This window comes from Anopheles coluzzii, chromosome X (assembly GCF_943734685.1).
Source record: "Anopheles coluzzii chromosome X, AcolN3, whole genome shotgun sequence".
Classification (NCBI taxonomy): domain Eukaryota; kingdom Metazoa; phylum Arthropoda; class Insecta; order Diptera; family Culicidae; genus Anopheles; species Anopheles coluzzii.
This window is the reverse complement of record NC_064669.1, coordinates 4,908,728-4,936,375: the sequence shown is the minus strand read 5'-3', so window position 1 is coordinate 4,936,375 and position 27,648 is coordinate 4,908,728. Positions and strand designations below refer to the sequence as shown.

At 50.7% G+C, this 27,648-nt stretch overlaps 4 protein-coding genes and 1 long non-coding RNA gene across 7 annotated transcripts in view; 2 read left to right on the top strand and 3 right to left on the bottom strand.

Annotated features, from left to right (window-relative positions):
• The first annotated feature begins 209 nt into the window (after positions 1–209).
• Positions 210–2,222, top strand: LOC125908438 (uncharacterized). Its single transcript, XR_007453375.1, has 2 exons — positions 210–1,503; positions 1,652–2,222. It is a non-coding gene; the product is annotated as an uncharacterized LOC125908438 (long non-coding RNA).
• LOC120957873 (uncharacterized) lies at positions 1,963–11,503 on the bottom strand. Its single transcript, XM_040380296.2, has 5 exons — positions 10,481–11,503; positions 5,704–8,334; positions 3,056–3,289; positions 2,918–2,983; positions 1,963–2,831 (listed from the first exon to the last, which is right to left on the bottom strand). Exons 2-5 carry the CDS (start codon positions 8,011–8,013, stop codon positions 2,658–2,660), a joined length of 2,784 nt encoding a protein of 927 aa, XP_040236230.2. The 5' UTR covers positions 8,014–8,334; positions 10,481–11,503; the 3' UTR covers positions 1,963–2,657.
• Positions 11,504–11,788: 285 nt separating this feature from the next.
• Positions 11,789–14,056, bottom strand: LOC120957896 (uncharacterized protein F54F2.9). Its single transcript, XM_040380336.2, has 3 exons — positions 13,392–14,056; positions 13,097–13,323; positions 11,789–13,020 (listed from the first exon to the last, which is right to left on the bottom strand). Exons 1-3 carry the CDS (start codon positions 13,863–13,865, stop codon positions 12,111–12,113), a joined length of 1,611 nt encoding a protein of 536 aa, XP_040236270.2. The 5' UTR covers positions 13,866–14,056; the 3' UTR covers positions 11,789–12,110.
• A 1,680-nt stretch (positions 14,057–15,736) lies between these two features.
• The window catches only part of LOC120957074 (oligopeptidase A), a 302,182-nt gene continuing 290,270 nt past the window's right edge, over positions 15,737–27,648 (bottom strand). Inside the window, exons 3-6 of one of the 2 annotated variants that reach the window (XM_049609726.1) lie at positions 17,190–17,261; positions 16,932–17,062; positions 16,175–16,226; positions 15,737–15,891 (exon numbers count right to left, since the gene is read on the bottom strand). In XM_049609726.1, the coding sequence (XP_049465683.1) occupies positions 16,216–16,226; positions 16,932–17,062; positions 17,190–17,261 (214 nt within the window). In that variant the 3' untranslated portion in view covers positions 15,737–15,891; positions 16,175–16,215. The remainder of the gene's footprint in view (positions 15,892–16,174; positions 16,227–16,931; positions 17,063–17,189; positions 17,262–27,648) is intronic. The other variant, XM_049609723.1, reaches the window with a different exon arrangement.
• LOC120949170 (beta-1,3-galactosyltransferase 5-like) lies at positions 18,977–27,539 on the top strand. 2 transcript variants are annotated; one of them, XM_040366264.2, is made up of 4 exons: positions 18,977–19,752; positions 19,972–20,201; positions 23,325–24,669; positions 24,770–27,539. In XM_040366264.2, the coding sequence occupies exons 3-4, from the start codon at positions 23,520–23,522 to the stop codon at positions 25,039–25,041; spliced, it is 1,422 nt and encodes a 473-aa protein (XP_040222198.2). In that variant the 5' UTR covers positions 18,977–19,752; positions 19,972–20,201; positions 23,325–23,519; the 3' UTR covers positions 25,042–27,539. The 2 variants fall into 2 exon arrangements, with proteins under 2 accessions (XP_040222198.2, XP_040222187.2); XM_040366253.2 differs by having other exon boundaries at positions 18,977–19,766.

The window sequence follows — 27,648 nt, the reverse complement described above, 5'->3', positions numbered from 1 at the left end:
GGGAAGTACCAAGCCAGCAGGCTAATTTCTGAAAGCAATAAAATTTAAACTGTTTCACGCCGCTAATTTTATTATGTTTTGCAATCAAGCAGAAACGGAAAAGGGTACAGTTACAGTTCGATTAACTTTTCGGGCGTTAGTTTTCACTGTGGGGCGGCGGCCGTTGGTGCTTTCGCTAGCGATCGCTTTCGTGGGAGTGGGGGGGGAGGGGGGGTTTGGGGTGATTTTTGTTGTTATTGGTGGGTGCCACCGTTTTCGTGGCAACCTTGAGCACCGGTGCCAGCCCAACTCCTGCGCCCAACTGTGCGCTCACGCTTTCCACACTTTCCAGCGCGGTCGCATAGGCGGCAGCACACGTCACCATCATCCCGAATTACATTGACCGGTTGGACCGACGGATTGGCAAATGGGAAATGAGAAGAAGAAGGCGATTTAGGCGAAAAGGAAACAGAAAAAAAGGGTAGGCAAAAGTTCGCTTTCAACCATTTTGCTTTGCGTCTTAAAATATAATCACAACATGATAATGCTGTTAAACATTTACAAGAAAGTGTAATTAAAAACGATTTTTTGTCTGTTTCTCTATTTCCATAAACATACTTTTACAATGAACGCGCAACAAATCCAAGATACAGATGTGTATCGTTTGCCCTGATCGTTTCCGTCCGAGGACAACAAAAGCACACTGCAGCCGGGATGCTCCCGTGTTGACTTGCTGGTCTAATGGTGAACGCGTTGGCTACCACAGCGTCGAGGCTCGGTTCAGATCCCAGAAAAGGCTGTGATTGAATTAATGGTGACTACGTTTGATTGACTTTATATGACTACGTTTTGATTCCAAAATAAGTCTTGTTACGGAAAAGACCAAAATAACAAAACTACTGGTTGGCTGGTGGCTGGCATTGAAGGAAAGATAAAAATTAACATTGATTGACGCCTGCTAAAAGCTGCCGCAGCGGCACTTTGTGCGCGTACATATCATTACACCTCCACCACACACACACACACTTCCTCATCATGATGAATCAGGTGTGTAAATAAAGAAGAGGAGAGTGTTGTCACTACCACTTCACCCAACCACAACCGCCGCCGCGCTGTTGTATATACCGTCTCTCTTTGTGTCCATCCCGCCAACCCTTACTGCCGATGCTTATCAACTTCCGAGGTAGCATTTTAAAGCATCGGCACAAATTGGGTGAACTGTTATCGTAATTATTGACCGAGTAAAAGGTTAGCGCACACACACACACACAGACATAAATCGCATATCTTATCGTTCTATGAAGATAAGAAAAAATATGTGTGTGCTAAATGTAAGTGTCACCGGCTAGTCACCACAGAAAAAAGGGTGTAAAATGTCATCGTCAAAACAGGAGACAGCAGTGCTCCGTTTAGTGATTTTTTCTTCCGTTTTTTTTTTTTGGTGTGTGAGATCGATTGAATGAATTTGGACGCCAGCCCCGCTTGTGGTTTGCTTGTTTAGGAATATATTTTTCCGAGCAATAGGTACGCATTTCGCAGGCCAGCACCACCTCGGGCTGTATCCACCTGTGTATCCTTTTTTTTAATGTTTATCTCCTTCTCCTTTTTGTCCCTATCTCTCTCTCTCTCTCTCTCTCTCTCTCTCTTTCTCTATCTATCACACCCTATCTAGTTCCTCCACGTCACACAAAATGTCTGGCCACGACTGGCTTCCGGGACAGTGGGCAGCGCAGCAACCCTTGTTTTTACGGCCAACAAAAAAAGGGGGGGGGGAAGGAGTATTAAGATAATGATTAAGATAATGCGGTCTAGTATGAAAGTCGATAAGTCGGATTACATTACGTTTGAGCAAAAAAAAAAAAAAAACAACACAGCTAGTGATGCTAGTAGTAGCAGTACGGATTATCACTATGTACAATAAACGCTTGCAGGCCCCTTCCCGTTTTGTTTGTGTGTGTTAAATAGATATACAGAAAAGATAGCAAAAAAAAAACACAGAACTAAACCTGCTATTTGAGGATGAATGGGCACCTTACCAATATGTGTATGTATGTGTGTGTGTGTGTGTTTGCGTAAAATAATAATAAAAAGTTATATTTGTTTAAATAGTGTGCCTACAACGTGCTGACTGCGGGAGGATGACAGAAAGCTAACTGAATGTCGCTTTTTTGAGCGCACAAAATATTCTTTTAATAATATGCATGTTTGTGCATGTGTCTGTGTGTGTGTCTGTGTGTGTGTGTAGGAGAAAAGAAAAGAAGGAAGTACACCAGGGACACACTAATCACTTAACGAACAAAACCCGCTACATGCTACAGACGACAAACTACTAAGTAACGAAATAAGGGGGACCGTGTCCATTTTTCCTGTTGTTCGGCTCCTTCCAGCCCGACGTGGTCATGCGTGTCTATCAAAAATAAACCCACTCATACACACTCACACACACGCGCGCGCGCACCTAAAACATGAAGCTTCTCCTTAGCTACTAGCATACTCTGACTCTGCCACTGTCCTCCGTTTACCCTGCTCAGCTCCTTCGTCGGCCTGCTTATAAAGTGCTTTGGGGAGCGATAGCGCCCTCTCGGGGAAAAAAAAACGCTCTGAGGCTCCCTCTGTGTGTGTGTGTAATGTGGTACTGATAAAATTGTAAGACCCCCTCAAAAAAAAAAAACCCCCGCTCAGCAGTTGTGACACTTGACCAGCCCGACCTCGTCACAGTTCATGCACTTGAGGGCGACGAATTCGGCGGTGAAGTGGTTCCGGTGGATCGACTTCTTCGAGCCGCCGCAGGACGGGCACGGCAGCAACCGGTACCCGCCGCACACCTTGCACATGTACGGCGACTCCAGACACTGAAACAAGCAGCAGAGAAAAGAAGAGGAGGCACCGTTAATTTTGCGTTCTGCGCTGCGCGTTACGCAGCGTTACGGTGCGTTACCTTGTACGGTTTCAGCATTTTGCGCAGCTCGCCGCTCTCGTTCAGCCGCTCGATACATTCGGCGTCCTGCGGGGGAGTTTCGTGACGTTAGTGAAATGCGAGTTCCCATAGCCCCCTTCGCCCTCGATTGCAACTTACCCCGATGTGCTGACCGTCCACAAACACCTGCGGTATGTTGATCGTGTCCGACTGCATCCGCTCCCGGATCTCCTGCTGGTACTCGCTGCTCATGAAGATGTCCCGCTCCTCGAACTTGACCAGCAGCGTGCGCAGGATCTGCTTCACGTTCGCGCACTTGGTGTACGTTTCCCGCACGATGCCCATGCTGGTGCTGTACACGACCACCTTGCCCGCCTCCTTGTCCTTGTAGTTCTGGGTGCAACAAAAAAAAAAAAAAAAAACAAAAAAAAACATGTCATGTGGATTAGTTTTAGTAGTTCAGCACGAGCGTGGAACAGGAAGCAGGAGTGCAGAATGCGATGGCACACATACTGGTTGGATGGCATACTTTAGTCTACCGGTTCGGGGCCCCCGGGGCGGGCCGGGCACATGACACACATCCGGTCCGGAAGCGCCCGCTGCATCCAGTTGCAAGCGACCAAGCGACGAAACCCCGCTTGCAACCGAAGGCTCCCCACAAGGAGGAAACGTCAAGAGCAGTTCCGAGCGGGTTGCAGCAGGACCAAAATTGGGTCATCGCACCGAGTAGGTCAGTGCCGAGGCCAGCCGCCAGCGGTCAAGGCGAAAGCAAAGGAACAAAAAAAAAAAAAAAAAAAGATCCGGTTTTGTCAACGAGCGCGGCTGTCCCGGGTGTAAAACCGGTTCCACCAGGCCGCTCCAAAAGGCACCGTTATGGGGCAGTTTGCCGCCTTTTTGTGTGTGTGGTGGCCTACTAACTTGCTTGCCCCAGTTGGCTCACCCAGGGGGGAGCTGTCCCGAACAAACACAACAAACGCAAGACTCGTCGCTTGCTGCCCCCGGGATTGCGAAGATGTCTCTGGGCGGAGAAGAGGTTACTTGCATGAAGTACTGCACACTAGGGATGGGTTTAGTTGGCAAAACTCCGGAGACGACTCCGATACGACTCCAACAATTTCGGAGCATTATCCGGAGGTGTCCGAAGGTGGAGTCGTTGAAGTCGTTCAGAGTCCTCCGGAGTCGTCCAGAGTCGCCCGGAGCCTCCCGGAGTCGTTCAGAGTCGCTCGGAGTTGTCCGGATTTCCTAAATCATCCGGAGTCATCCAGAGTCGTCCGTAGACGTCCGGTGTCCGAGTCGTCCGTAGTCTCTAGAGTCTTCCGGAGTAGTCTAGAGTCGTCCAGAGTCGTCCGGAGTCGTCCAGAGTCGTCCGGAGACATCGAGAGTCGTCCAGAATCCGACAGAACCTTCGAAACAAAGGCCTGTAAACGAAGTGCACGTACAAAGTTTAAGACAACATAAATAAAAGAAACCAAATGACAATCTCTAATCACAAGCACATTGTTCCGGACGACTCGCACCGACTCGGGACAAATCTGAATCCCACCAACTCCCACTCCGGGCGACTCCGGATGATTCCGGACAGCTCCAAACGACTCTAGACTTCTCCAAACTACTCGGGACGGCTCCAGGCGACTCCAGACAACTTTGACTCCGAGTGGAACTAAGAATTGCCGTAGTCGGATCAGAGTCGTGGTTGCGCTCCAGAGAGCACCTCACTGCTGCGCACTATCATCAAGCCAGGATCAACTCGTTTCTCGATGGCTCTGTTTTGGAGCATCCAATTAACGATGATGGCGTGATGCCCAACACACAACACACTTAAGTTTAAAACACACACACATCATAACGCCTTTCTCCTGGGACGAGCAGGCAATTGATGAGGATACTGGCCCCGATTACTCCTGACGTGGAGGGGGGAGAGTTGGATGACATAAAGCGGGCAACCCCCTGAGGCGGGCGGCTTAGTCCATTGGCCGGGTCGTCCAACCGCCAATCGGTGGTGGCGTGTTTGATTAACATACACGACGTAAGTGGCCAACTCCCCCCCCCCCCCCCCCCACCCCATTTTGTAGTTGCTCGGACGATCGGACTTGCCGGGTGAGTTGCCGTGCTCAGCGGTGCGCTTGTCTGGAAAATGTGGGCCGCCTAAAGATTGGTAATGCTGGCGAAAGGTGGCATTTTTCGTTTGGCCACCAGGTGTTTGTTTGTGTGCTGAAAAGGAAAAGTGAAGCGCGTTTGCGGGCGATCGATTTCCCAACCTGACCTGCTGCGAGATAACGCATGCTGCAGATCACACACACACACATAAAGGGGCAAATCACTTTCAATTGTTGCAAAACAAAAACGTCGTGTAGCGTGCTGCACAATGGGAGGCCGTTTTTTTTGGGGTGCTGGAATTAGCGTACATAATTGCGTAATGCGAGAAAAGGTGCAAACGACGAACCCCGCCCCCCCCAAACCTGTTATCGCAGCTTGAAGCAATTGCTGCAATGAGGCTGGGACTGGCACCAATGCAATTGTGTTTCTGCCAATGATGATGGGGGATGATGGCGCACCGCCGTCGTGAAAATTCGCGCTCGTGAGCTAATCACGTGTGAAAGATGTGGAGGTGCCGTGTGCTTCCCAATTTGCTGCGATTACCCCACACACACACACACACACACACAAAGGCGGACGAGCAGTCATCTAATTAAGTGCGAAATAGCACGCCCAACCCAGGGTTCCACCAGTAAAATAATAGAAAAAGAGAGAGAGAAAAAATCCCTCCACGGAAGCAAGCGACGAACCCGCATCGACCATCCCCTTACCTTCATGCCGGTCTGCTGCATCTGGAGAAAGGTGGCGATCCCGTTGCGGACCCGGTTCTTGACGCCCCGCACCGTGCCCTTGTTGCTGCGGATCGTCGACGTGCCGTTGCTGAGGTCGCGCAGCCCGGCGAAGCTCTCGTCGTCGTCGTCGGCGGCGGCGGTGGCCGCCCCGGCCGACGGTCCGGGCCGGGTGTCCGGCGAGCCGGGCCGGGTCGAACCCTGCTGCTCGCCCGCCGCCCGCTCGTTCAGATGAAACTTGTAGTACCGGTCGCTCTCGAACTGATTGCTGCGGACGCTCTCGGCGGTGTGCGAGCTGGCCGAGCAGCTGCTCGGCGCCCGCTCATTGATTGGGTGGTGGTGGTGGTGGTGCAGCAACGGCAGGTTGCTGGACGGCTGTTGATCGGGTTGATCGTGGCGCACCGCCCGGCCCGCCTCGAGGCTGTTGATTTTGTCCATCAGTAGCGTGCGGGTGGTGGTGGTGCTGCTGGCGGCGACGGCCGCCGCCGCCGCTGCCGCCGACGCGAAGCTGTTCAGATCGAGCGGCCCCCCGGACCGCTGCCCACCATGATGGGTCACCGGCGGCGGTGGCAGGCGGGCCACCTTCCGCTCCTCGTCCTCGTCGGGTTCGTCGTCTGCGTCCGCGGCGTCGTCGTCGTCGGTGCAGTACACCTTGGGCCGGCTGCCCCGTATTGCGGCGAGCAGCGAGTCGGGCAGGGCCGGACCGCCACCGGTCCGCTTCGCTCGCACCGCTAGCTGCTGTCCTTCCTCCTCTTCCTCCGCCGCTGCCGCCGCCACCACCACCAGGCTCGACTGGAGCTGCTCGAAGTTGAGCGAATCGCAGCTCAGGCACGATTCCGACCCGTCACTATCGGTCGCCGAGATGAGACTTGCTGCGTGCTGGTGCTGGGCCGTCCGCCCCGTATCGTAACCGTCGACCGTCTGCTCCGCGTTCTGTCTGTTGCGGGCCGTCTCCTGCTGCTGGTGCTGGAGCCGCTGCTCGTGTTGGTGCGCCACGCTGATAACGCTATCCGGCCCGTTGTCGTCGTCGTCGTTATCAACCCCCGATACCGGTGGTGGCGGTGCTGCTGCTGCTGCTGCTGCTGCGAGCGGTGGCGTCGGTGGTGCCGATACCGGCGGCGGTGGTGTCACTGCCGGCCGCACCATATCGCCCCCGTCCGCGAGGCTTTTCTTTATCGCGCCGGACGACGCGCGCAACCGTTGCGACATCTTTTTCGGCAGCGGCGGCGGCGTCAGCTCGATATCGCTGCAGGTGCCACTGTCGAGCATATCGCTCGGCGAGCACTGGCCGCTGGAGCCGCCGCTCGAGCCGCCGGTCGAGCCGCCGGCCGACCGGGCCGCCATGTAGTAGACGTACGGGGCACCGTCCAGGTCGGCCGGCTCGTGCCGCTTCTTCTGCACCATCGCGGCGGTGCTGGTCGGTGGTTCCGGCGGGTCGGGCGATGCGACGCGCACCAGCGTCCGATCCTCGAACGTGACCGTCACCAGCACGGTGGAGGAGGTGGTGGTGGAGGAGGAGGAGGAGGAGGAGGAGGAGGAGGAGGAGGAGGAGGATGGCCGGGGTGGTGGTGGCTGTGAGTCCGGCACGACCGACACGACCGTTACACTCTGCGCCGGACACTTGCCGCTGCTGTTGTTGTTGTTGCAGTCCTCCTGCCCTTCCTCGCCCTCACACTTCACACACTTTTCTTCTTCGTCCTTCACTAGCGAATCGTCCTGCGCCGGCTCCTCCTGCTCGTCTGCCGGGACAATCTGTATGCGCACCACGTTGTCGCAGTGGCCGAGCGGCGTTGCCTCTGGAGCGCACGTTTGCGCACCGCGTACGTACACGATCTGTTGCGCACCGCTGCACGGAGCCGTTGACGCACCGACGACGTTCGTGCCGAGAGTGTTGTGGTTCTCCGCCGGCTGGTCGGGCGCAGGCCCGGTCGGCCCCAGCGCTGCGGCGGCTGCAGGGGCAAGTGCCGTTATGAGCCCGCCCTGCTCCTGCCCGTCCCCGCCCGACGGTGGCGTCGCGGCTGGCTCGCAGCAGTGGGAACGTTCCCCGACCGGCGGTGGCGATGGTGGGGGGGACTGTTCGCTCGCGCCGTTCACCCCGCTAGCGCCATTCTGCAACTTCTCCTCCCGCTGCTGCACCACCACCTCCTCCTCCTGCTGCTGCGCCTGCTCGGCATATACCGTTGCTTGCGGGAGGCATGGTTTTTCTAGCCGCAGCAGCACCAGGGGCGGCTCCTGGGGCTCCTGGGGCGGCTGCTCTTGCTCGGCGGCGGCGACGGAGGCTGCCGACTCCATCTGCTGTTTTTGTTGTTGGTGTTGTTGTTGTTGTTGTTGTTGCTGTTGGTTTCTTGCACCGTTCGTTCTGCTTCTTCTTCGCGTCTCACTCACACACACGCGCGCGCGCGCGCGCTCGTCTTTGTGTAAGCTGATTGTAGCCTTCTTTTCACCCTTCTCTCGTGTGTGAGTGTGTGCTTTCTTTCTTTCTTTCTTTCGTACTTTCTTTCCAACTCGAAAGGGAGGTATGACCTGATGGGGGGGTTGGTTTTTTCTGCACCCCTTCTCGGAGAGCGGGTTAGGAGGGGGAGGGGGATGAAGTAGCGCCGCGAGTTTAACCACCTGTGAAAAACAATTTAAGCAGAAACAGAGTGTGTGTGAGAGAGAGAGAGAGAGAGAGAGAGAGAAAAAGCGATAAAATGAAAAAAAATAAGTCGATTGCGCGGTAAATCAAGGCGAAAGCGCGTGTGTGTGACCGAGAGAAAGAAAAAGAGAGATAGAGAGGGAGATAGAGAGAGAGAGAGACAGAGAGAGAGAGAGAAAGAGAGAAAGAATTGGTCTTGCATCTCTCTTTCACCTTCACACACACACACACACACATACGTGAACCTCTCTCTCCATCCTTCCCTCTCCCTCCCTCCTAACCCCCCCCCCCCCCCCCCCCCCCCTTCGAAAAGACATATGTGAGGCCTTTCTTCTTCACCTGTTCTCCCGTCGGGCTCCGCTTTATGGGAGGCTTTTGTAAGCGGCAGAAGCAACCAGAAACGGGAGATTCGGGAAGCTTCCTCACTCTTCCCCCCCTCCCCCCCTTCTTACTCCCCCCCCCCCCCTCACATTTCCTTCACAGCGGGCACATCTTGTGCGCCACGAACCACCACCGTGCTATGTGGAGCATCCGGATCAAGAATCTATCTAGCAATGGAGGTGCCGGGGAAGCGAGGGGAGGCGGAGTGATACGTGCGTGAGCATGTACGCGTGTGGTTTTGCGCTGCGGTGGCAGAGCGTAAGAAGAGAAAGTATGTTACGCCCGGGCGTACGCGGCAGGCGCAACGGCTCGAATGAAACAATTTTGAGCCACAAAACTAACCCCACTGTGAACGGGGGAGAGGGAGCGAAGGGGGGGGGGGGAAGACGATTGGTAAGAAAACAGAAACTTCCCCGTGTGCCCTCCAACATAACGCGTGCGATAATAATAATAATAATAATAATAATAATAATAATAACAATAGCAATAATCAATGGGAAGCAACAGAATGTGGCAAAATGCCTTCCGCTTCGCTGCGAAAAAAATAAACCACACACACACACACACACACGCAGGCACACAGATACGTGCTAGTCGAGCGGATCGATTCCAGATGGTGCAGCACAAGAAGTAGCAGCAGATATAGAAATAGAAATTAAAAACTCCCTTCCTTCCGTCCATTTTCCTTCCACCTAAACTATTGCTGGGGAGAGGGAGGAGGGGGGGGGGGGAGTGTAAGGGATGTGGAGAGGTGAAGAGGGGGTTTACGGGGTACGGTGAACTCCGAAACTGCGGACTTCGGAGGGGCCCCACGGGACCCAAGTCAGCGGACCAGCGTGTGATTTTCCCGGAACAGGCCACGAACCCCCCCCCTCCAGGCGAAGGGAAGAACTGAGGGAATCGCTGCGGAAACATTGAACTGTTGTGTTGCTGCATACAAAGTTAAAGTTTCTGCAACGAACAGGAAAAAAAACACACACACACACATGGCCACGAAAGTTTGGAATCCAGCTGGGCGAAAAACGGGACGGCAGAAGAGGGATGGCGAGAAAGGGGAGGGGGAAGGGGGTATTTGGAACCCACTGGAGGTCGTTGATTGATTTTCCACCCTTCCTCCCGTACCGCCCAGTTCCGAGGGGGAAACAAACCGGATCCAGTGTCCAGTTTTTCCACCCCTTTTTTGGGAAATGGGAAATGGGGGTGAGAGGGGGGGATCGGTGGTGCACAAACTTTCAAACTTCTTTCAAATCCCGCAAAGGACGCACGAATGCCTGGCGAGGCTCCCCAGGAACCGGCCATCAACACGCCTCCCCCTCCCCCCCCCCCCCCCCCTTTCTTCACCCACCCATATGTGTTCTCCTTTTGTAAGGGCCGGTTTTACCTGTTTTTTGTTTTAGTTTTTGTTGTTGTTTTATGCACCAGATATGCACCAGATAAGTCTGGGAGGGGGGGGGAGGGGGTGTAGGGAGGGTTGGGGGAGGTCGAGGAGGGGGTTGCACTTTCTAGATCTCGCGCACTGCACTGCACTGGCTGTGGGTTGGGCTGAAACCCCACGCTCGAGGTTCGATACGGTCAAACGGGGCAGGGGTGAGGGGGGGGGGGGTGAGGGGGGCTCGTTTGCACTGACTTTGGTCTGATTGAATGGGCCCTTGTTTTTGGGGGAAGGTTCCGTTTTCTCGCCTCTGCCCCAACACACACACACACACACACACACACACATACACACACACTAGTGTCACCCACCTGGATCCGGGAAATTTTCCTGCGGAGAGGTGGTGATGTTGGTGGACCGGAATCGATCGGCAAAATCGGAATTGCAGCAACCACACCGCAGGGGATCCACACTGTTGAACGAACTTTCCACAAACGAGGGTTCAAAGGGATGACCGGCCCCGGTAAAGCGGGGGGGAGGGGAGGGTTGTGGGGGTTGGAACACGGTGGTCACCGACCAGGGCAGTCGCGGTGCTAAACCCGACACCAGCGCCGCGACACCTAAGCTCCCTAAGGTGGGGTTCGTCGTCTAGTCGCGTGTGCGTGGTTGGCGCAGCCCGTACTGCTGGTCGCACTGTCAAAAAAGCTCGGCCCGGGTGCGCGACTTGTTTGCAGTGAAATGTGGCGTGGTGAAAAGCTGGAGCAAGTGAAACGTTGGCCTCCACCTTCCGCTGCCCGACTCACGACTCCGAGCCCAGCGAGCGAGCGAGCGAGCGACGAGACCCCGAATCGACGGGGTGCCACAATACACACACACACACGCGAGCGAGCGCGCGCCCGACTATACAACAAAAAAGAAAGCGTACCAGCTACCCCATTCACACTGCGAACGTCTTTATTTTGAAGGAACCAAGCGGGAGGGCGAGGCTTTTTTACTTCTTTTTTTTTGGTTTGTTTTTTTTTTTTTTGGCAGTGCCAGAAATTTTGGCAGGCCCGGTAAGCGCCCGAAAGCGAGACGGAAGTGGCCGCACGCATCTTCTGTCTCCGAATGTGTTGTTGTTGTTGTTATATTGCGGGCTTTTCCATTTCTTTTCTATCGCATGTGTGTTGCTTTTGATAAGAAGAGGTTGCGCGTGTGTGTGTGTGTGTGTGTGCGCGCACACGTTCATTAGGCTCCGTTTGATGCGTCCCGCAAATCCACCCCCAAAGGGGGACCATCCACGGAGGTTCATCGCTTCGCCTCTCGTTGAAGTCTTTCGTCTACGCGTTTCTAGAAGGCACGTGCGCAGCAATTAAACCCAGTTTAATGAGCGGGGTGCGGGATAGAATTGAAAAAAAAATGAAGAGACGAGGGAGGGGGAGGGGGGGGGGGGGTTAGGGAGGTATGGGGATGAAAGTTAGAAAGCATAAAGCGCAGCATAGAATCAATAAATCACACACGTTCTAAAGCAATCCCCAAGGCTTGCTTGTTACAACGTCCCGAATCGACATGGCGTAACGAACGCAGGGGTGCGTGCTGTATCATCATTCACCCCACACCTCCCAACCCTACTCGACCCTCGTATGTTACATCATTGAATTAAAATGATGTTTTCTGAAGAAAAACACGAACGCACGGCGTTATTTTTTTTTTTTTGTTCGTTAATGTTCTCTCTCACACACAAACACACACGTTCAAGCACACGCTTGAGCGATGCTTTCTTTTATTCTAACGGCCGTCTTTACCCCCCGTCTCCCCTTCCTACCCCCCTCCCCAAACAATAACAATCTAGAACAGATATTCACACAGCGACGGCAAGGAGGGGAGCAATTAAAAAAAGAACAGCAAAAAAAAAATACGAAACGTCGTCAGTTCTCCAGGGGTGCGTGCTCTTTGTGCCTGCTTTTGCTTTTCCCGCCGCACGTCGTCCCAAGTATCGCACGCGCGTACGCGGCAGCACGTTCATATCTCCTCCGGCTCGTCCGACATGTCCGAATCGTCCGAGTAGCTGTAGTACGCTTTCGCTTTCTTGCGCTCCCGCCGCTTGCTCTTTGCCTGGCTCTTGCCGCCGGTCGGTGCTGGTGGTGGTGGAGCTGCTCCGTCATCTTCATTATCATCATCGCCACCGTCAGCCTGCTGCTTGGGCGGGTCCTGCTTGGGCGGTGCAGCGTCCTCCGCCGCCGGCTCATCCGCGGCCGCCGCACTCTTCTGCTTCTTCACCAGCTCGACCAGATACTTGTAGCGGGCGACGCACTCCTCCTTCGACTTGCCCGGCACGCTGTTCGCGATCTTCTGCCAGCGGTCGTAGTTGGCCGACTTCGGGTACTTCTGGATGGCGACCTCGAGCGCCTGCTGCTGCTGCTGCGTCCAGGTGCTGCCGCTCGCTGCCAGCTCGCCGCCGCCGGCGGTATCGCGCGTTTTCGTCTTCACCTTGGCGGCGACCGGCGCGCCCGACGAGCCTCCGCTCTCGTCCCCCCGCGCACCCTCCGACTGGTGGGGCAACCGGTAGCCGCACTCCTTCATCTTGGCCGCCATGTACGTGATCTCCTCGACGCTGCGCTGCATCAGCTCGGCTATCAGCTCCCACCGGTTGCTCGTACCGCCCGGGTACTTCTTGACCAGCCGCACCAGCTCGACCAGATCGTCCTCCGTCCATAGCCCGCCGGACTGGGGCAGGGGCGCGGCGGTGCTGGTGCTTGCCCCTTCCGCCGGCTGGCCCGGCTTGTTGATGCGCTGGCTGTACGCGGCCAGCTCTTCGTCCGTCTTTTCCGGCACCACCATCTTCTTGGAGCGTTTGCGCAGGATGCGGTTCTCCTTGTCCTTTGCCCGCTGCTCCTCGAGCGATGCCTGCAGCTCGATCTCTTCCTTCTCGCTGAAAGCGAAAAAAAAGAAAAACAATTAAAAAATTACGCTTTGCTCAAATTGACCCGAGTGGCCCGCTCACTCACCGTTGCAGCTCCTCTTCCCGCTGCTTCTTCTGCTCCGAGTACAGCGCGAACAGGTGCCGAATGGCGCCGGGCGTGCCCGTCACCGTGCACCACAGCCACACCGGTATCTGGCAGGGCAGCGTGTTTTTCATGCTCGGCAGGGGAATTTCGTTGATCAGCTCCTCCAGCTGCACGTTCGTTTGCTTTTTCTTGTTCAGCTTCTTCAGCTTGCTGCCCACGATTTGTTCCTGCAAAAGCAAATTCGTTCCTTAATACCGAATTGTCCCCCGTTTTTTTTTTTTTAGCGGACGCTTACCGCCGTATACTTCTTCTCGAAGTAGGCCGCCCACGCGACAAAGTACTGCATCACCGTGATCACCACGAACAGGATGGCGGCACTCTCGGCCATGCCCATCTTCCGGACGTGCCGGTAGTAGTACAGCGCCGACTTCCAGTTCGGCATGCCCTCCTTCAGCACCTTGTCGTACTTTTCCCGCCGGCCCGGATCCTTCAGCACCTCGTACACGGACACGAGATTGCGGAAGCGTATGTTCGCGTCCTCCGCATCGCTCTTGTCCGGGTGCAGCACGACCGACAGCGTGCGGAACGCGCGCTTGATCTCGGCCAGCGTCGCCGTCTGGTTGATGTTTAGCAGCGTGTAGAAGTTTTCGTTCACCTCCTCGACCAGATCGAACAGCTCCATGTCCTCCGAGCCCCAGCCGTGGGCCACGGTCGGCGGGACGGCGACGAGCAGGACGGCCGCAAGCAGCAGGAGCTGCCCCGGTCCCATCTTTGTTTCGGTTTTGGGGCCGCTAACAAAACAACGGAAGCGATGTGCAGCCGAACTTTCGCTTTCTGGGGGCGGCCCTGGCCAACCCAAACCCGCGTCGCGTATGTGGACTCTTCACGGGGGCGAACCTTTAACCCCCCCGCCTGCAATTGTTTATACGTCACCTTTGCTTACGAATGCGACACACGCACGCACACGCACACAGTGGCGTTTGTTGACGGCTGGCATCGACCGGGCAGTAGCTTCGGGTAACAATGCGCTTTTTATAGCAAACTGTCAAACACACTCCGTTTCGCTCGCTCTATCGAGGTCCGTACAGAAACGATCTGATGAAAAATGTAGCTGTTTTTGAAACACAATATTTTTGGAACCATTTTACTGTTGCATTTGACCACTGCACGCGTTGAGAATGAAATATTAGAGGAAGCGTCCCTCAAAGTTTGCGTTTTCCGAAACTCCAGTTTTGTTGTGCGTGACAAGTACCAAAGCCAACTAGATTTCCCTGTTTTCAATTGCTGTGGGAAGATTTTTTCACAAAAAGGGGAAAAAATGGAATTACAGTGGAGCGCAGTTCATTCGGGTACCTTTTATCCGGCTGTGCGTTTATCCTTGCTGTTGAAAAATGAACGTTCAATTCAAAGAAGGCATTGCGTGCTGAGGAGGATATTTGAAAAAAAGCGGTTATCAGAGCACATTGTCATTTTCTCATTGGTCATTCCAATATTCTCAATGGAAAAACATGAAGGTAATAGATAATGCCTAGATTTTACCAAAACATAAAATAAATAAAAAAGAGGAATTTGTGATAAAATATATAGTTAGACGCATTATCCATATTATTCGAGTATCCGGGCGAGGTCCCGATGAGCCTGGACAAACGGCGCTCCACTGTAGAGGTTCCGATATAGGTTCAGTATCAGTTCCAGAACCGGTATGGGATCAGTAGCTGTTCCAGAACCGGTATGGGTTCAGTATCAGTTCCAATAATGGTATGGATTCAAGATCGGTTTCAGGGCAGCTGTGGGTTCATGGTAGGTTCCAGGACCGGCTTTGGTTCATGATCGGTTCCAAGACTGGTATGGGTTTATGATAGGTTCTAGGATCGGTATGAGTTCTAGGACCGGTATGACCAGTATTGGTTCCACGACCGGTATGAGTTTAGTATTGGTTCCTGGACCGGCATTAGGTTATGTCCAGTTTTTGAATCAGAAAAGGTGATGTATTGGAGTCAGGATCAGTACGGGTTTGGTTTTGGTTTTAGGGTTTCTTAAGGGGTCGTCATAAGCTCCTCATTTTAATTGGGTTTCGAGACCATTACTTTTGGCATACTCTTTACAGTAAAGTGTATCTTTGAAAAGTAGTTGCGTAGCCCTGTAACTTGGCCAAATTAACTAGTATAAGAACAAATTCTCAATAATTTTCTCTTTCTTTATAGTTCCGACCCAATCGCGAAGAAGTAATCAATCTTCAAATTAGGTTGTTACTGAGAATTGGTTTTAGACGATAGGTAAAGCTCTGTCCGTTGGTGAATTCAACTCGATATTTGATCTAGTTTTTTTTTAACTCCTTTCTTCTTGATCACATTCATCTGAAATTGTACAAATAATAGTTGTTTGTGAATTTAAACAGTAATCAATGCATCGTATGATACACGGGTGTGCAATCAAGTGATCGAATTGATGAAACATTTATCTACAATTCTCTATACAAACCATATTCTTTAATGAAATTAACCGAGCAAAATATCGCACGTAAACAGAAGAACTTAATTTAAAATTGACCGTTTTTCAATCCGTTTTTGGAATATAAACCAGTGCGCACGCTGCACCAGGCCCATTTTCTTTCCACCGAAATCAACTCCACACGTGTGATGGGTTTTTTTGAATCAGCGATCTGATGACTTCACATGATTTATTTCGTTCACTAGCAGCATTTTAAAAGATGTTCTCTCTCTCTTTATATCTCTCTCGCCCTCCGCATCGAACATGCCGACCAAACGACTCTACACTTTACTCGGTGATAGCCTCTGTGGATTGTGGATGAAAGAAGTGAAAAAAGGAAACCCAATCAGTAAATGTTTCTAAACAATGCTTTAGTAAATCATGCTTCACACAGCACACACACACACACACACACTCGGCATACAAAACTCTTAAACTTCGTCAAAAGAAAAGGGGTTAATAATTGTTAGTTTAGGGCGGAAGGCAAACACAATCGAACGGCGTTAGTTGTTCATTTTGTTTAACTTTTCACAAATCAAATTCAGAACGCAAACGCAATGCAAACCGAGACACTCCTAGCAAACTTACGACCGCGTTCATCGGGTAAACAAACGGAAGCAGAAAACTTATCATTTCTCATCTGCAAAACATAACGGAAGGGATTATTGAAGGGGGACACGAATGCGGTTGAACTTATTGGTGTGAAGGTGACAAGCGGAGCCGTTCCGTCTCAACCGGAAATCGGAGGGTTAAATTTTCAAAATTAGATATGTTGTCCAACAGGATTAAATCTTTGCGGTACCACCGCAAACATTATGGCGCTACATTATAAATTAAAAATATGGACAAAAAGGCGGTCTTAAATACAAGAAGGAAGAGTACAAAAGGGAAAAGATTTGAATATTTAACTTAAAATAGGAAAAACAAGCTTCCAACGCTTGATGCTAATAAGCAAACTGAATCCTTCAACCATCACATCGTTTCCTACTCGTTAATTGAACAATTGCTTCCTATAAAGAACATTCATGATAGAGAAGAACGACGAACTGGAGATTTGTTTAACTAATAAAATACAATCTACAATCAAAGCATTTCGATCCAGCCCCAAATATGAGCCGTTGCACATCCCGTGCGTGAACGAAAACGTTCAAATCTGTTGCTATTAATAGCCCGAAAAGAGGCATCCACAACCACCTCTAAATGATGCAACAGGAGACACCGGCCACCAAAGGGCCAGAAACCCCGAAATCCTCTGGAGCAGATTGACGACCGCGTTTGCTCGCGGGACACCTTACGGACACTGCGCAACACTCCCCGCTGCTGCCAAACACGCTTCTCTACTTACTTTCCGGCTTGCCGTTCTGCCACTTGGTGAACTTGATGTGCGAGTCATCGCGCCGGACCGCCTGAGCCCGCAGTTCCGGCTTCAGCGCCTTCCGGAGCAGCCGGGCGGCAATGTTGGAGTAGTTAATGTAGCTAAAAAGGCGAACAAAAAAAAACGGCAAAACAATTAGCACAACTCGGTTACATAACAATGGTTGCCCGAGCGCACACACACTCAAGAGGGGCAGCCGCCGTCCCTCTGCCTGTGCCACAAACTCACTTCAATCCAGCAGCTCTCCATGCGGCCATTTTGGTGCTAAGAAGGTGGCGCGGTGCGGGGGGTTTCAAAAAACGTCTGCAATGAAAAGTGGACACTCAGCAAAGCGGCCGGAATAGTTGGTGCAGATTTTGAGCCGCAAGGGGGAAACAACAAGGCTACCTACCGCTGTTATCGAAGTGACGGAAAGTGACGGCCAGAAGTGTCTATGTGTGTCTGTGTCTGTATTTGCGCAATGTGCGCCTTGCGACGGTCGGGTACGGGGCCCACTTCTGACAGCTGTCATGCGAATGACACAATCAGACAGACTCGAATCGCTTTCATTGTCACTTTTTACATGAAATTTCACACAAAATGCTTAGTTAAGTAGTTTAAAAACGATTCTGCTAGTTTGGGAGTGTTTGTTAACGAATTAATAATTATTTTTGCGTTGAAATTGCACGTCTACATAGTTCCAAGGTTGATGGAAGCACTCGAAGGAAGCACCTGTCAGCTACCAACCTTACCATGCAGGTGCATTTGTTGGTAGTGGTGGGAGCTCGGAATCGGACCTACCCGATGTTCGGAATAGAAAAAAATCATTTTGAAATCGGGACATTTCGGATTTGGAAATTTCGGAATCGTCGGAATCGTCCCTAAAATGTTTGGAGCGTTGATCGAACCAGTATACTGGCAACAAAAGGCCTTTTATGCTGCCCGGTTTACGGTGTTCAAGTGTTTCGAGGCGATCGTTAGGGAGGCGGTGAACTCCGATCATTCCATAGAAGTGTTTGAAATGTAATTGGATAATTTTTCTTTGTATTTTTCCGTTGTTTTTTTGTTTTAAATATGTAAAACAAAAAAACTCAGCCATGTTTTAAAATTGATCGTTTAAGCTAATTCTGAGTTATTGGTCGCGCTGGGCGAGTAATCGCGCCGGACCGCCTGAGCGCTCAGTTCTGGCTTCAGCGCCTTCCGGAGCAGCCGGGCGGCAATGTTGGAGTAGTTAATGTAGCTAAAAAGGCGAACAAAAAAACGGCAAAATAATTAGCACAACTCGGTTGCCAAAAATTGGAGTGGAACTGTGGGTGCAATTCGGAGAACTCATCTCCAGTCTGAACGTGTCTGGTAGCGTTCTAGCGAGAAGTTTAGGTTGACGTTGAAATTTATAATTCCCAAAATGACTGTCCATTATCATTTTTGACAATTTTTGATGAGTTCGTTAATTTTAAAGTTAATTTTAATTTTCAAGTACAGTCGAGCGCCGTTTATCGGGGTACCTTTTATCCAGCTTTCCGTTTATTGAGAAATGACAGCTCCGATGGGTACCGGATTCAGACCGATACGATTCTAAAAAAAATTGATATTTACCCATCACTAATCCTAGCGCCTACCCTTTTGGAGATGCCGAAATCGACTCCGTTTCGAAGGCAATTCCGATTCCGGAACCGACTGCGATTCCTGAGCCGATTTCACTACCAATTCCGGATCTGATTCCGGTTCCGGACCAACTATCCGGAATCGATTCCAGAAAACATCGGAATCGATTCCGACGAGAACTTCATTTGTCCCATCACTAGTTTGTTGTGTCAAACTCATGCACAAGGTTGCTAGATAAGAGATGGCACACACGATTTGTTTTGTAAAACTGTTTTTTATTTTTGTTATTTAATATAAAAAAACAGTGTTGTTGGAAGTTAAGATAATATTAATTTAAAAACAGTTCATGTTTTAGTCAAACTTTTCCTATTGAGGTAAATAAATGGGGAAAAAACACAGCTGTCAAAAACAGCACCCGTGTTTACATGAGCAAAGATTCACTGTTTTCTTCGACAAACTTCTTCCCAAAAATCACCTAGAAAGCGTTCATTTTTCCTGTTGGAAATTGGCCCAATCCTGCTGCTTGCTGGTCTCTCTGCCAGTGTGACCAGTGTATAATTCCCCTTTCCACATCCGCCCCTCCGTTTGCTGGAATCAAAACAAAAGCCCTGCTCAGCCTTTTTGACAGCTGGCAACCCGAAGGCAGCGCTTCCCGAGACGAAAGACAGGTTGTTTGTTGGCATATCTCCCCGCTCCGTGCCGATACCTCGGGTCGCAGACCACCACCAGTCGGAGTGCATTTTGACGTCTGCCTGCGAAGAAGACAGCAACCCGTGGACGTCGTCGTCGTCGTCGTTGTCGCTGAGGGTCCACAGCAACCAATCCCCACCACCCGACCAGCGGGAGTTCCGTCGTCACATCACCATCGCCATCGTCGTCCGTAATTTCGGGTGCGAGTGTTTCCGCGTACGTAAGGCTCCACTGGTCCAGCACGATAGGGGCAGTGATCGAAAAAAAATAACTCACCCACCCCGCGCTCCGCAACCAACCAAAACAAAACGTCCGCGGAATGAACCACACTGGGAGCCCGAATCGCAGCAACCATACGCGGGCACCATATTCGTACAGCCGCCAGGGCAGCCAGCAGCCCACCGTTCGAGCCAGTGTTGACGCGGCGTGTTAGTTTTTCAGCTGGCCAGCAGCAGCAACAGGAGTGCGCGGAAGAGAAGAGACAGACACCCCCATCATCATTAGCAGCCAGACAACGGTGCGTGCGTTTGTGTAAGTAGTGAAGAACGTGGAGCGAGTGGGGAGGATGGGAGGATAGTGCAAACTAAAATCCACCCCCCTTTTTTTGTCGTGACATTGTCAGCTGAGCTGATGGCCACACAGACACACAAACGCGCGCACGATCGCCACCTCTTAGTGGTCAGTGGACAATTCAATGGTTCTAATCGCTTGCGTTGTTTCGTTTCCCTCTTTGCAGGCACGGAACGGTACCGCTTTATCCTATCCTCTGGCACAGGGAATTCCCCTGGAAACCGTAACAGCCCGCCGTAACGCACAACTTTTAGTATTGAGCCGTCTACGACGGCCGGGAAAACGAGCAAAGCCGGGAGAAAACACAGCCACCCAACAACGGTTGGCATGCAACGCGCGTGAGCCAGGCGGAAGAAGCGGTAGCAGCACGGACGGGCGGTTTTTCTTCTGCAAAAGGTGAGCTGGTGGAAGGAAAAGAAAGAAAAAAACGTGAAAGCATTAACAACGGGAATGATTTTGGATGGAAATGCACGGCAGGGGGTCCCGTGGTACGGTCGTCAACTCGTACGGCTCTGTAACATGCCCGTCATGGTTTCAAGCCTAGAATGGACCGTCTCCCCCACGTAGCAAGGAATGACTTTTATCCGGCTGCGTAGTACTGAATTAAGTCTCGTAAGCCTTTAAGGCGCGCCGGGGGCATATCCACGTAGGACGGTTACGCCAAATAGAAGAAGAAGATGCGCGGCAGCATCACACGAGATTGTGCATAGAGAGAGAGAGAGCAATTTTGAAAATCCAACCCACAACAAGCAGCCTCGCGAAGCTTTGGTGGCGCGATGAATCATATATATCGTTGCTTTTACAAAACGGCAGGAAGATGAGCATTCTATCACCTCCCCCCCCCCATCCCCCTCCTCTTTTGACCGCACTCAACATATCGGTGAACAATTGTCAAGGTCCTACTGCACGGTGTTACGATCTTGTGATGTGATGATGTGCAAAAGCTCCAAAGGAAGGGATCGAAAAACCGGTTCGCGCTCGGTGGTGGCACGACCAACTGCGAAACCGAAACCTCTCGAGCCCCGGGGTCAAGCATAAGTCGAGGGGGTCTGTAGGGGGGGGGGATGTTCGAGAACGGTTGCATCAACAGTTTCAAGGGCCGTATGCTCGCGGTCAACGTCAATGACCTTCTGCGGGCGCTCTCATTCTCTCGTTCGGTGCGTTCTGCTTTTATGCTGGCGATGCGAAGGGCATGGCATGAGATACCACCGCAAACGACCTTGCCGACGACTCGGAAGGATCCGTTCATTTTTTGTTGTTTTTTTTCTTCCTCCTCTTCTCATCTCCATCCCGTTCGCATGCCTGCGAAGTGGCACCGCGAGATAGGGTCACTATTTGTGTGTGTGAGCATGGCTTTTTTGCTTTTGTTGTTTTGGGATGAGATCAGTTGCAATACTACTCAAACGATCGGCAGTGCTGTTCTAACGTGTAACAGGACAAAGCGTGTCATAGCTCTTCAACATTAGGAAGCTTCCATGTGATTGTATTTAAATTACGCTGCTTCACTGGCTGAGAGCTACGTTGAGTTGAAAATATTTGTAAAATAATTTAATGTACTGTACGCAGTGTACGTTTGTGTGCGATACGTGCGCCAGCAATTTGTGTGACTGCCAAACATGCTAACCCTCCGCTCGTGCGGCAAATTCGGCAATTCGGAAAATTTAGTTTAGTTATGGTAGCGTTTTTCTAGATCTAGAGCAGGGGCCTCCAAACTTTTCAGCTCGCGGGCCACATTGCTTCAAAAATAACTATGTTGAGAGCCGTTTGACGCTACCTTTAACTGATGAGTGAACGTTTAAATCTCGTTTTTATAATAAAATACCAACGATACTTGTACAGTTTCGTGTTACTAAAGCTTGATTTTTGTTTAAGAAAAGTAAAAAATACATTTTAATTTTAAAAATTCATACTAACGTAATATTTATATTAGCTCAGGCAAAGTCATCGTGGGCCGCATTATAAGCTCTTGAGGGCCGCATGCGGCCCGCGGGCCGTAGTTTGGAGACCCCTGATCTAGAGCACTGGTAACTATTAACGTAATCTATTTTTAAATCAATAACTACATTCAGCTCAGCGGAACAGCTATGCAGAAAACAGCTTAGAGGGATGTGTCGAGTAGATTTAAGGCTAATATTCAAAAGTATAGTAGGCTACTAGATGCAATTAGCGCTCTTATGCACCGATAGGAAGGCACAGTAGAGCGGGAAAGAGTTTTTATCTTAGTATTTCGAATTTCGATGTGTCTTATTTGCATTTACAATAACAGAAGCTTTATCAAAATGTTTTCAAATTCAATCAAAATCGATAATAGAGCTACTCGATAATAGAACTCGACAATTGTTGGTAGAGGAGGTGATTTGTTTTAAGCTAGATTGAAGTTTTGCTTCAATAGCTCTACACAAAACATAAGAAAAGCCTAACAAGATTTTTCTATCAGAGCTGCAAAATGTCATGAGCATCACGTGATGATCACCACCGAAAACAATAAACATATGCGTGGTAGCTTGATGCTCATTGCTGATACTCAATGAAAGTGCATCATGACATGCCGAACACGACATGCGAGTGCTTGAGTCTAATGCGAAACTCTGGATGACAAGCTAAGCTTAGTGCCGTCACAAGCATAATCATGACTTTTTCTGGCTGTGATCAGTGCTGCTAAATACCGCTGGCTGAGTCACCAACACTCATGACTGAAACGAAGATCAAATCAGCTCACGTACATAACTGTGATGATCAGGGGGTGAGACTCATCCAGTTAGTGGATCAATCACATGTTCGATAACATTTTGTTTAGCACCCAACTTTTGATCACTCACTTGGTCATGACATTTTCGCCCAATGATAATCAGCGTGTGGTCCCAAAATGAGCATGCTTTCTCGCTCTGTCTGCTTTGGTTGTCTGTCGGGTCAAACAGAGCGAGAAACTATGCTCATTTTGTTTTTTGTGTTGGAACCACTCGCAAGTACCAAATATGTCCTATGTTTGAGTCTCACTTCTCTTCATCATAGTAGAGCTGGTGACGCTGATATGATTTTGTTTCAGCCGGAATTTGTCATGACATTTTGTGGAACTGATCATAGTAAAAAAAATGTCATGACATAGTGACTGACCTAGCGTTGGTCGCAAAGATGCCACGAAGCATGCATTGATCAAACCAATCGTTTTGAGCATCACCTCTGATTGTCATTATTGAGTACGTGACGCTGACATGCATTTTGTTTCGGTCAGATTTTTTCATGACATTGACAGTGACATTTTGCAGAACTGATCACAGTAAAAAAAATGTCATGACATAGTGACTGACCTAGCGTTGGTTGCAAAAATGTCACGAAGCATGCATTGACCAATCAATCACACCAATCTTTTTGAGTATCACCACTGATTGTCACAATGGAGTGCGTGACGCTGACATGGATTTTGGTTCAGTCCGATTTTTTTATGACATTAACAGTGACATTTTGCAGCACTGCCTCTTATGCTAATGTTCCTTCTCTCTTTCTCTATTCCATGTGCAGCCAACATACTTCCTTGATGTGTTTTGGAGCGCCCATCGTAACGTTCCTACCAGTGCCAAAGCAACAAGCAGCAGCAGTAGCAGCAGCAGCAGCAGCAGGAGCAGCAGCAGAAGCAGCGTACGCACGTGTACACATCCGCCGACCCGCCGGGGTTGGTCCACCGGAAGCAGCAGCAGCCACACCGACCAGCCGCGTATGATGCCCTGCCCGGGGTTGAAGGTGTCGCACGTGATATTTGTGATCGTCATCGTGATAACGATAGTGTTCTACTCGTCGCTCAATGGCCGCCAGTTCATACTCGAGCAGCGCCGGTACGCGAACCACCGGAAGAACGACCCGAGCGCGCTGGTCGCGTCCAACCGGACCGTGCCGGGGGCGGCGGCGGCGGCAGCAGCACCACCCGACAAGGCGCTGCTAGTGCCGGCGGGGCCACCGGTCGAGCCGGGCACGGTGCGCCAGAAGTGCAACGTGTTCCAGATGGTGGTGCAGCGGTGCGGGTTTGACGTGCTGCAGAAATCGGTCGAGCGGACGCAGCAGCAGCAGCAGGCGGTGGACCGGAACCAAACCCAGCTGCTCCTCGCACAGCAGCGGGAGAAGGAGCAGCAGGAGCAGGAAACTGGTCCCGAGCACGTGGACAACATCCAGCGAATACCGAACCCGTCCGCGGTGAAGAGCGCTGCCGCGGCCGGGTCATCGTCCTCCTCTTCTTCCTCCTCCTCCTCCTCCTCGTCCTCCTCGTTGCCGCCGGCGCCCCAGCCGACAGCGCTGGAGGCGGAGGGCGAGCGGGTGATCAAAACGCGCGACCTGTACCACTCCGGCCACCTGCCGGATGCGGCCTGCGTCGCCAACCTGTGCCCGCGCAACGGCACGGACGTGACGCTGCTGATCGTCGTCACGTCCGCGCCGACCCACCGGGAGCAGCGGCTCGCGATCCGGCAGGCCTGGGGCCACTACGGCAGCCGGCGCGACATCTCGATCGGGTTCATCGTGGGGCAGACGAACGATGCCCGGACCGAGGATCAGCTCGCGGCGGAAAGCTACATGTACAGCGATCTGATACGGGGGTACTTCATCGACAGCTACAGCAACCTGACGCTCAAGACGATCTCGATGCTCGAGTGGGCGAAGCTGCACTGCCCGAGCGCCTCCTTTCTGCTCAAGACGGACGACGACATGTTTATCAACGTGCCGAAGCTGCTGCAGTTCATGGAGGCGCACGGCAACCAGCGCCGGACGATCTTTGGCCGACTGGCGAAGAAGTGGAAACCGATCCGGAACAAGAAGTCCAAGTACTACGTCAGCCCGGAACAGTACTATCCGCCCGTGTTTCCCTCGTTTACCACCGGTAATTCATTTTGGTTGCCGTCTTCAATGCTTCCATTTTGCGCATTTTTGTTTGTTTGCTTGTTGCTAATGCGTCTTTGTTTGCTGCCGCTTCCTTGCAGGGCCAGCCTACCTGCTGACGGCCGACATCGTCGGCGAGATGTTCGACAAGTCGCTCAGCCAAACGTACCTCAAGCTGGAGGACGTCTACATGACCGGCATAGTGGCGCAGCTGCTCAACATACACCGGATCAATGTGAAGGAGTTCCTCAACCGGCGGATAGCGTTCAACCAGTGCAACATCAAGAAGGCGATCAGCATCCACATGGTGAAGAACAACGAGCAGCTCGACCTGTGGAAGAAGCAGGTCGACACGAGCGTCGCCTGCACGTAGAAGACATGCTTTGCCTTTTTGTTGTCCCCCTCCAACATCCTCCAGGTGTATCCGTTTTGCAGGGTTTCGAATCATATAAGGGAGTAGCTCAATCACTTATGGGGAATGTTGCAAATCGGTAGTGGAATGTCGCTAGCCTGCTGTGGAAGTTTGCAATCATACAGGGGAATGTTGCAATCGACTAGGGGAATGTTGCAAGCATACCGTGGAGCTGTCATCAGACTGTGGGTGCCGGTGTAAAAAGCTTCGAAGTGATACCGATGATGTTTTCTTAAAAAAAAAAAAAAAACATCATTTGGAGTTGTTTTCGTGTGGCATTCCGCAATACATATGATACACTAAATAAATCCTGCTGCGGAGCCATAATTAAACATGATAAATTAGTAAAAAATTTACAAAAATATTTTGGGGTATTTACAGCGGCACCCACAGGCTGATGACAGCTCCACAGTATACTTGGTAACATTCCCCTAGTCGATTGCAACGCTCACCTATATGATTGCAAACTTCCACAGCATGCTAGCGACATTCCGCTACCGATTTGCAACATTCCCCATAAGTGATTGAGCTATTCCCTTACACGATTCGAAACCCTTTAAGCGGAAGTAGCTGCTTCCGGTTGCGGATGCGCTGATTTGATTGCCGTTTGAGTTTGAGGCTACCTGCTTCACCATTTAAAAAAGCCCTTCCCTTCCTTCCCACCCACCGCCTATCCTTCCTTCCATTGGGACACAGAACAAAACCCCATATACATACAATTAAAAAAAAGACATCACACACTACTATCGTTCCATTAAAACGACTTAGAGAAAGAGAAAAAGAAGGAAAGAGCGAGAAGGAGAGAGAAAGAGAGCGAGAGAGAGAGAGATAGGGACCGAGAGATAGGGAGAAGAAGACGATGAGCCGAAGAGCAAAACCGTTTAGGCAAGATAATAAATTCGAAATCTCTTGTAATGTTATTTCATAACGAACAATACGAAACAAGCAAAGAAAACTATCCATTTCTCGTTTTTAGCAATACTCATGTTTTTGTTTTGTACTAAAAAAAAAAATTACACGTTTTTGCTTCACAAGCAACTAAAACAAAATGGACACAAGCGGAAAAAGGGAAACATAAAATCGAACAAGCAAAGCGTACGCGAGCATATATGCCTTTTAAAAGAAAAAAAAAACTAAACAAATTTGTGAATTTGTTACATTCCGTCGCTTTAAAGTGTGTGTGTGTGTGTGTATGAGTGTGTCTTTAAAATCGAAGCGTAATATACCACGTGCTAGAGACAAAACGTCCCTCTCCGCAATGAAAAGCTTGTGAAAATGTATAGCAAACTACCGTGTGTGTGTGCGTGAGTGTGTGTGTGTGAGTATTTTTCCCTTTGAGCGCCAAAAGCAGAGGAGTAGGTGTGTGAGTTTTCATTCTTTTTTTTTTTTTTTTAATTTGGGTCGTTGTTGTTGGCGTGTGGGCGCGCGCGCGCGCGCTTGCTCTATGTTTAAGTAAGGAAATTGGTGCTGCGCGTAACGGTGAGGGGACCGGGCCCGTCGGGACGGGGATAGCAATTCGATAGAGGCTGGAAGCTCCTATCGCGTTTCGTCTTCTTTTCCGTTTACTTTAAATTTACAATTTACTACCTTTTTCTCGCATAACCCCCTCCCTCCAAACCCCACAAATGTGCAAGAGTTGGTGTAAGGGGAGGGAGCCTATATTTGAACAGAAAAAAGAAAAGTAAACGTTAAAAAAAACAACACAAAAAAAAACCCGTAATATATTTATATACATGTACATGTAAAAGCCCAATATTTCTAGCGATGTATCTCATGTATCACTCCACTACCGCATTCAATAGCTAGAGAGAGAAAGAGAGAGAGAGAGAGAGAGAGAGAGAGAGAGAGAGAGAGAGAGAAGAGAAGCAAAAGCGAAAGCGATGTAAGTAAGAGCAATAGCGAGGACGCCTGAATTGAGCGGAAAGGCAGGCTGGAAGAATTGTATAGAGGACAACCCCATTTTATAAACATTATATTATATAGCAATTCACGTGACGCTTTAAGCCTGTACATAGATAAGTTTCGCATTCGCAACGGGGTGGGAATTCTGAACAAAAAAACAAAACAAAAAAAAACACGAGACGCCGACGTTTTGGCGGGAAAAAAGCCAACCACGTGCGCGACAACTAGCAAGTAACCAAGTGGGTGTGTTTATCCTTTGAATACTTATTTAAAAAAAAAACATATTTTACTTTCTCTTTCTCTCTATCTCCTTCTCTCTATCTCGTTATTTATATCATGGCTGTACGGCAAATATGCTCCAATAGTACCAGCACGTGCGCGTGTGTTTTAGGTTTGTTTAATATATTTTTGTTTTACCATTCTGTGCTGTTAAATAAAAGTTAGTTGCCGCCGCAGCCCACCACCTCCAACCTCCTTCCTCCTCTCCTTCTCCCTCGTCCCCTGCAAACCTCTTTCAAACCTCAACCGGGTCCGGCGGCGCTAGGTCCTTGAACGTACACGTGGCGGGTTCGTTGCTTGCCTGTTTTAACGTTCTCCCGTTTCCGAAACAGGGCGGGCGTTTTGATACGTTTCCGAAAACCTTCACACCTTGCCTGTCGGTCGGAT

Excerpts from the sequence above, each read along its gene's own strand:
- LOC120957873 (XM_040380296.2), bottom strand. The coding sequence starts at position 8,013 with ATGGAGTCGGCAGCCTCCGTCGCCGCCGCCGAGCAAGAGCAGCCGCCC. Across the intron at positions 3,290-5,703 it reads TGCAGCAGACCGGCATGAAG|AACTACAAGGACAAGGAGGC; the intron begins GTAAGGGGATGG and ends TGTTGCACCCAG. Across the intron at positions 2,832-2,917 it reads AAATGCTGAAACCGTACAAG|TGTCTGGAGTCGCCGTACAT; the intron begins GTAACGCACCGT and ends TGCTTGTTTCAG.
- LOC120957896 (XM_040380336.2), bottom strand. The coding sequence starts at position 13,865 with ATGGGACCGGGGCAGCTCCTGCTGCTTGCGGCCGTCCTGCTCGTCGCC. Across the intron at positions 13,324-13,391 it reads TCGAGAAGAAGTATACGGCG|GAACAAATCGTGGGCAGCAA; the intron begins GTAAGCGTCCGC and ends TTGCTTTTGCAG. Across the intron at positions 13,021-13,096 it reads CGGGAAGAGGAGCTGCAACG|CGAGAAGGAAGAGATCGAGC; the intron begins GTGAGTGAGCGG and ends TTTCGCTTTCAG.
- LOC120949170 (XM_040366264.2), top strand. The coding sequence starts at position 23,520 with ATGATGCCCTGCCCGGGGTTGAAGGTGTCGCACGTGATATTTGTGATC. Across the intron at positions 24,670-24,769 it reads GTTTCCCTCGTTTACCACCG|GGCCAGCCTACCTGCTGACG; the intron begins GTAATTCATTTT and ends GCTTCCTTGCAG.